Source organism: Ambystoma mexicanum, chromosome 1q, assembly GCF_040938575.1.
Source record: "Ambystoma mexicanum isolate Mex_15411 chromosome 1q, UKY_AmexF1_1, whole genome shotgun sequence".
Classification (NCBI taxonomy): domain Eukaryota; kingdom Metazoa; phylum Chordata; class Amphibia; order Caudata; family Ambystomatidae; genus Ambystoma; species Ambystoma mexicanum.
In genome coordinates this window covers 1,512,858,813-1,512,864,812 of record NC_090922.1, presented here as the reverse complement: position 1 = coordinate 1,512,864,812, position 6,000 = coordinate 1,512,858,813, and the positions used below count along the sequence as shown (strand labels likewise).

The window sequence follows — 6,000 nt, the reverse complement described above, 5'->3', positions numbered from 1 at the left end:
TTCCTCTTCATCACACACTTCTGCATGCGCTTCCTGAGCAGCGTACACCACCTCATGCACTTCCTGACCAGCAGACACCATTGCATGCTCTTCCTGAGCAGTGAACACCACAACACGATCTTCCTGAGCAACAGACACCACTGCATGCTCTTCTTGAGCAGCACAAACCTCAGTGTGCTCTTCCCGAGCAGCGTACTCCACCTCATGCTCTTCCTGAACAGCAGACACCATTGCATGCTCTTCCTGAGCAGTGAACACCACAGCATGATCTTCCTGAGCAACAGACACCACTGCTTGCCCTTCCAGAGCAGCAAACACCACAGTGTGCTCTTCATGAACAACAGAAACCACTGCATGCTCTTACTGAGCAGCGAACACCACCTCATGCTCTTCCTCATCAGCAGACACCTCAGCGTGCTCTTCCCGAGCAGCGTACTCCACCTCATGCTCTTCCTCTTCATCACACACTTCTGCATGCGCTTCCTGAGCAGCGTACACCACCTCATGCACTTCCTGACCAGCAGACACCATTGCATGCTCTTCCTGAGCAGTGAACACCACAGCACGATCTTCCTGAGCAACAGACACCACTGCATGCTCTTCTTGAGCAGCAAAAACCTCAGTGTGCTCTTCCCGAGCAGCGTACTCCACCTCATGCTCTTCCTGAAAAGCAGACACCATTGCATGCTCTTCCTGAGCAGTGAACACCACAGCATGATCTTCCTGAGCAACAGACACCACTGCTTGCCCTTCCAGAGCAGCAAACACCACAGTGTGCTCTTCATGAACAACAGAAACCACTGCATGCTCTTACTGAGCAGCGAACACCACCTCATGCTCTTCCTCATCAGCTGACACCTCAGCATGCTCTTCCCGAGCAGCGTACTCCACCTCATGCTCTTCCTCATCAGCATACATCTCAGCGTGCTCTTCCTGAGCAGCGTACTCCACCTCATGCTCTTCCTCATCAGCAGACCCCACTGCTTGCTCTTCCCGAGCAGCACACTCCACCTCATGCTCGTCCTCATCATCACACACTACTGCATGCGCTTCCTGAGCAGCGTACACCACCTCATGCACTTCCTGACCAGCAGACACCATTACATGCTCTTCCTGAGCAGTGAACACCACAGCATGATCTTCCTGAGCAACAGACACCACTGCTTGCCCTTCCAGAGCAGCAAACACCACAGTGTGCTCTTCATGAACAACAGAAACCACTGCATGCTCTTACTGAGCAGCGAACACCACCTCATGCTCTTCCTCATCAGCAGACACCTCAGCGTGCTCTTCCCGAGCAGCGCACTCCCCCTCATGCTCTTCATCAGCGTGCTCTTCCCGAGCAGCGTACTCCACCTCATGCTCTTCCTCATCAGCTGACACCTCAGCGTGCTCGTCCCGAGCAGCGATCTCCACCTCATGCTCTTTCTCATCAGCAGACATCTCAGCGTGCTCTTCCCGAGCAGCGTACTCCACCTCATGCTCTTCCTCATCAAGAGACACCTCAGCGTGCTCTTCCCGAGCAGCGCACTCCCCCTCATGCTCTTCATCAGCGTGCTCTTCCTGAGCAGCGTACTACACCTCATGCTCTTCCTCATCAGCTGACACCTCAGCGTGCTCGTCCCGAGCAGCGATCTCCACCTCATGCTCTTTCTCATCAGCAGACATCTCAGCATGCTCTTCCCGAGCAGCGTACTCCACCTCATGCTCTTCCTCATCAGCAGACACCTCAGCGTGCTCTTCCCGAGCAGCGTACCCCACCTCATGCTCTTCCTCATCAGCAGACACCTCAGTGTGCTCTTCCCGAGCAGCGTACTCCACCTCATGCTCTTCCTCATCAGCAGACACCACTGCTTGCTCTTCCCGAGCAGCGTACTCAACCTCATGCTCTTCCTCATCAGCAGACACCTCAGTGTGCTCTTCCCAAGCAGCGTACTCCACCTCATGCTCTTCCTCATCAGCAGACACCACTGCTTGCTCTTCCCAAGCAGCGTACTCCACCTCATGCTCTTCCTCAACAGCAGACACCACTGCTTGCTCTTCCCGAGCAGCGTACTCCACCTCATGCTCTTCATCAGCGTGCTCTTCCCGAGCAGCGTACTCCACCTCATGCTCTTCCTCATCAGCTGACACCTCAGCGTGCTCTTCCTGAGCAGCGTACTCCACCTCATGCTCTTCCTCATCAGCAGACATCCCAGCGTGCTCTTCCCGAGCAGCGTACTCCACCTCATGCTCTTCCTCATCAGCAGATACCTCAGCGTGCTCTTCGCGAGTAGTGTACCCCACCTCATGCTCTTCCTCATCAGCAGACACCTCAGATTGCTCTTCCCGAGCAGCGTACTCCACCTCATGCTCTTCCTCATCAGCAGACACCACTGATTCCTCTTCCCGAGCAGCGTACTCCACCTCATGCTCGTCCTCATCATCACACACCACTGCATGCGCTTCCTGAGCAGCGAACACCACCTCATGCACTTCATGACCAGCAGACACCACTGCATGCTCTTCTTGAGCAGCAAAAACCTCAGAATGCTCTTCCCGACCACCTCATGCACTTCCTGACCAGCAGACACCACTGCATGCTCTTCCTGAGCAGTGAACACCACAAAATGATCTTCTTGAGCAGCAGACACCACTGCTTGCCCTTCCTCATCAGCAGACACCTCAGCGTGCTCTTCCCGAGCAGCGTACTCCACCTCATGCTCTTCCTCATCATCAGACACCACTGCTTGTCCTTGCCGGGCAGCGTACTCCACCTCATGCTCTTCCTCATTAGCAGACACCTCAGCGTGCTCTTCCCGAGCAGCGTACTCCACCTCATGCTCTTCCTCATCAGCAGACACCACTGCTTGCTCTTCCCGAGCAGCCTACTGCACCTCATGCTCTTCCTCATCAGCAGACACCACTGCTTGCTCTTCCCGAGCAGCATACTCCACCTCATGCTCGTCCTCTTCATCACACACTTCTGCATGTGCTTCCTGAGCAGCGTACACCACCTCATGCACTTCCTGACCAGCAGACACCATTGCATGCTCTTCCTGAGCAGTGAACACCACAGCATGATCTTCCTGAGCAACAGACACCACTGCTTGCCCTTCCAGAGCAGCAAACACCACAGTGTGCTCTTCATGAACAACAGAAACCACTGCATGCTCTTCTTGAGCAGCAAAAACCTCAGTGTGCTCTTCCCGAGCAGCGTACTCCACCTCATGCTCTTCCTGAACAGCAGACACCATTGCATGCTCCTCCTGAGCAGTGAACACCACAGCATGATCTTCTTGAGCAACAGACACCACTGCTTGCCCTTCCAGAGCACCAAACACCACAGTGTGCTCTTCCCGAGCAGCGTACTCCACCTCATGCTCTTCCTCATCATCAGACACCACTGCTTGCTCTTCCCGAGCAGCGTACTCCACCTCATGCTCTTCCTCATCAGCAGACACCTCAGCGTGCTCTTCCCGAGCAGCGTACTCCACCTCATGCTCTTCCTCTTCATCACACACTTCTGCATGCGCTTCCTGAGCAGCGTACACCACCTCATGCACTTCCTGACCAGCAGACACCATTGCATGCTCTTCCTGAGCAGTGAACACCACAACACGATCTTCCTGAGCAACAGACACCACTGCATGCTCTTCTTGAGCAGCACAAACCTCAGTGTGCTCTTCCCGAGCAGCGTACTCCACCTCATGCTCTTCCTGAACAGCAGACACCATTGCATGCTCTTCCTGAGCAGTGAACACCACAGCATGATCTTCCTGAGCAACAGACACCACTGCTTGCCCTTCCAGAGCAGCAAACACCACAGTGTGCTCTTCATGAACAACAGAAACCACTGCATGCTCTTACTGAGCAGCGAACACCACCTCATGCTCTTCCTCATCAGCAGACACCTCAGCGTGCTCTTCCCGAGCAGCGTACTCCACCTCATGCTCTTCCTCTTCATCACACACTTCTGCATGCGCTTCCTGAGCAGCGTACACCACCTCATGCACTTCCTGACCAGCAGACACCATTGCATGCTCTTCCTGAGCAGTGAACACCACAGCACGATCTTCCTGAGCAACAGACACCACTGCATGCTCTTCTTGAGCAGCAAAAACCTCAGTGGGCTCTTCCCGAGCAGCGTACTCCACCTCATGCTCTTCCTGAAAAGCAGACACCATTGCATGCTCTTCCTGAGCAGTGAACACCACAGCATGATCTTCCTGAGCAACAGACACCACTGCTTGCCCTTCCAGAGCAGCAAACACCACAGTGTGCTCTTCATGAACAACAGAAACCACTGCATGCTCTTACTGAGCAGCGAACACCACCTCATGCTCTTCCTCATCAGCTGACACCTCAGCATGCTCTTCCCGAGCAGCGTACTCCACCTCATGCTCTTCCTCATCAGCAGACATCTCAGCGTGCTCTTCCTGAGCAGCGTACTCCACCTCATGCTCTTCCTCATCAGCAGACCCCACTGCTTGCTCTTCCCGAGCAGCACACTCCACCTCATGCTCGTCCTCATCATCACACACTACTGCATGCGCTTCCTGAGCAGCGTACACCACCTCATGCACTTCCTGACCAGCAGACACCATTACATGCTCTTCCTGAGCAGTGAACACCACAGCATGATCTTCCTGAGCAACAGACACCACTGCTTGCCCTTCCAGAGCAGCAAACACCACAGTGTGCTCTTCATGAACAACAGAAACCACTGCATGCTCTTACTGAGCAGCGAACACCACCTCATGCTCTTCCTCATCAGCAGACACCTCAGCGTGCTCTTCCCGAGCAGCGCACTCACCCTCATGCTCTTCATCAGCGTGCTCTTCCCGAAAGCGTACTCCACCTCATGCTCTTCCTCATCAGCTGACACCTCAGCGTGCTCGTCCCGAGCAGCGATCTCCACCTCATGCTCTTTCTCATCAGCAGACATCTCAGCGTGCTCTTCCCGAGCAGCGTACTCCACCTCATGCTCTTCCTCATCAAGAGACACCTCAGCGTGCTCTTCCCGAGCAGCGCACTCCCCCTCATGCTCTTCATCAGCGTGCTCTTCCTGAGCAGCGTACTACACCTCATGCTCTTCCTCATCAGCTGACACCTCAGCGTGCTCGTCCCGAGCAGCGATCTCCACCTCATGCTCTTTCTCATCAGCAGACATCTCAGCGTGCTCTTCCCGAGCAGCGTACTCCACCTCATGCTCTTCCTCATCAGCAGACACCTCAGCGTGCTCTTCCCGAGCAGCGTACCCCACCTCATGCTCTTCCTCATCAGCAGACACCTCAGTGTGCTCTTCCCGAGCAGCGTACTCCACCTCATGCTCTTCCTCATCAGCAGACACCACTGCTTGCTCTTCCCGAGCAGCGTACTCAACCTCATGCTCTTCCTCATCAGCAGACACCTCAGTGTGCTCTTCCCAAGCAGCGTACTCCACCTCATGCTCTTCCTCATCAGCAGACACCACTGCTTGCTCTTCCCAAGCAGCGTACTCCACCTCCTGCTCGTCCTCAACATCACACACCACTGCATGCGCTTCCTGAGCAGCGAACACCACCTCATGCACTTCCTGACCAGCAGACACAACTGCATGCTCTTCTTGAGCAGCAAAAACCTCAGCATGCACTTCCCGAGCAGCGTACACCACCTCATGCACTTCCTGACCAGCAGACACTACTGCATGCTCTTCCTGAGCAGTGAACACCACAGAATGATCTTCATGAGCAGCAGACACCACTGCTTGCCCTTCCAGAGCAGCAAACACCACAGTGTGCTCTTCATGAACAATAGAAACCACTGCATGCTCTTCCTGAGCAGCGAACACCAGCTCATGCTCTTCCTCATCAGAAGACACCTCAGCGTGCTCTTCCCGAGCAGCGTACTCCACCTCATGCTCTTCCTCATCAGCAGACACCACTGCATGCTCTTCCTGAGCAGTGAACACCACAGAATGACCTTCTTGAGCAGCAGACACCACTGCTTGCCCTTCCTCATCAGCAGACACCTCAGTGT

The 6,000-nt window shown here is 54.6% G+C and overlaps 1 protein-coding gene across 1 annotated transcript; it reads right to left on the bottom strand.

Annotated features, from left to right (window-relative positions):
* Window positions 1–1,230: 1,230 nt before the first annotated feature.
* Window positions 1,231–3,716, bottom strand: LOC138563354 (retinitis pigmentosa 1-like 1 protein). Its single transcript, XM_069642837.1, has 5 exons — window positions 3,444–3,716; window positions 2,877–3,248; window positions 2,547–2,768; window positions 2,254–2,448; window positions 1,231–1,563 (listed from the first exon to the last, which is right to left on the bottom strand). Exons 1-5 carry the CDS (start codon window positions 3,714–3,716, stop codon window positions 1,231–1,233), a joined length of 1,395 nt encoding a protein of 464 aa, XP_069498938.1.
* Between the last annotated feature and the right edge of the window lie 2,284 nt (window positions 3,717–6,000).

What these genes read in the sequence shown, in the direction of transcription:
- LOC138563354 (XM_069642837.1), bottom strand. Translation starts at nt 3,716, where the DNA reads ATGGTGTCTGCTGTTCAGGAAGAGCATGAGGTGGAGTACGCTGCTCGG. An exon ending in CTGGTCAGGAAGTGCATGAG is followed by an intron (nt 2,449 to 2,546) that starts GTGGTCGGGAAG and finishes TTCGCTGCTCAG; the next exon opens with GAAGCGCATGCAGTGGTGTG. An exon ending in CTCGCGAAGAGCACGCTGAG is followed by an intron (nt 1,564 to 2,253) that starts GTATCTGCTGAT and finishes TACGCTGCTCAG; the next exon opens with GAAGAGCACGCTGATGAAGA.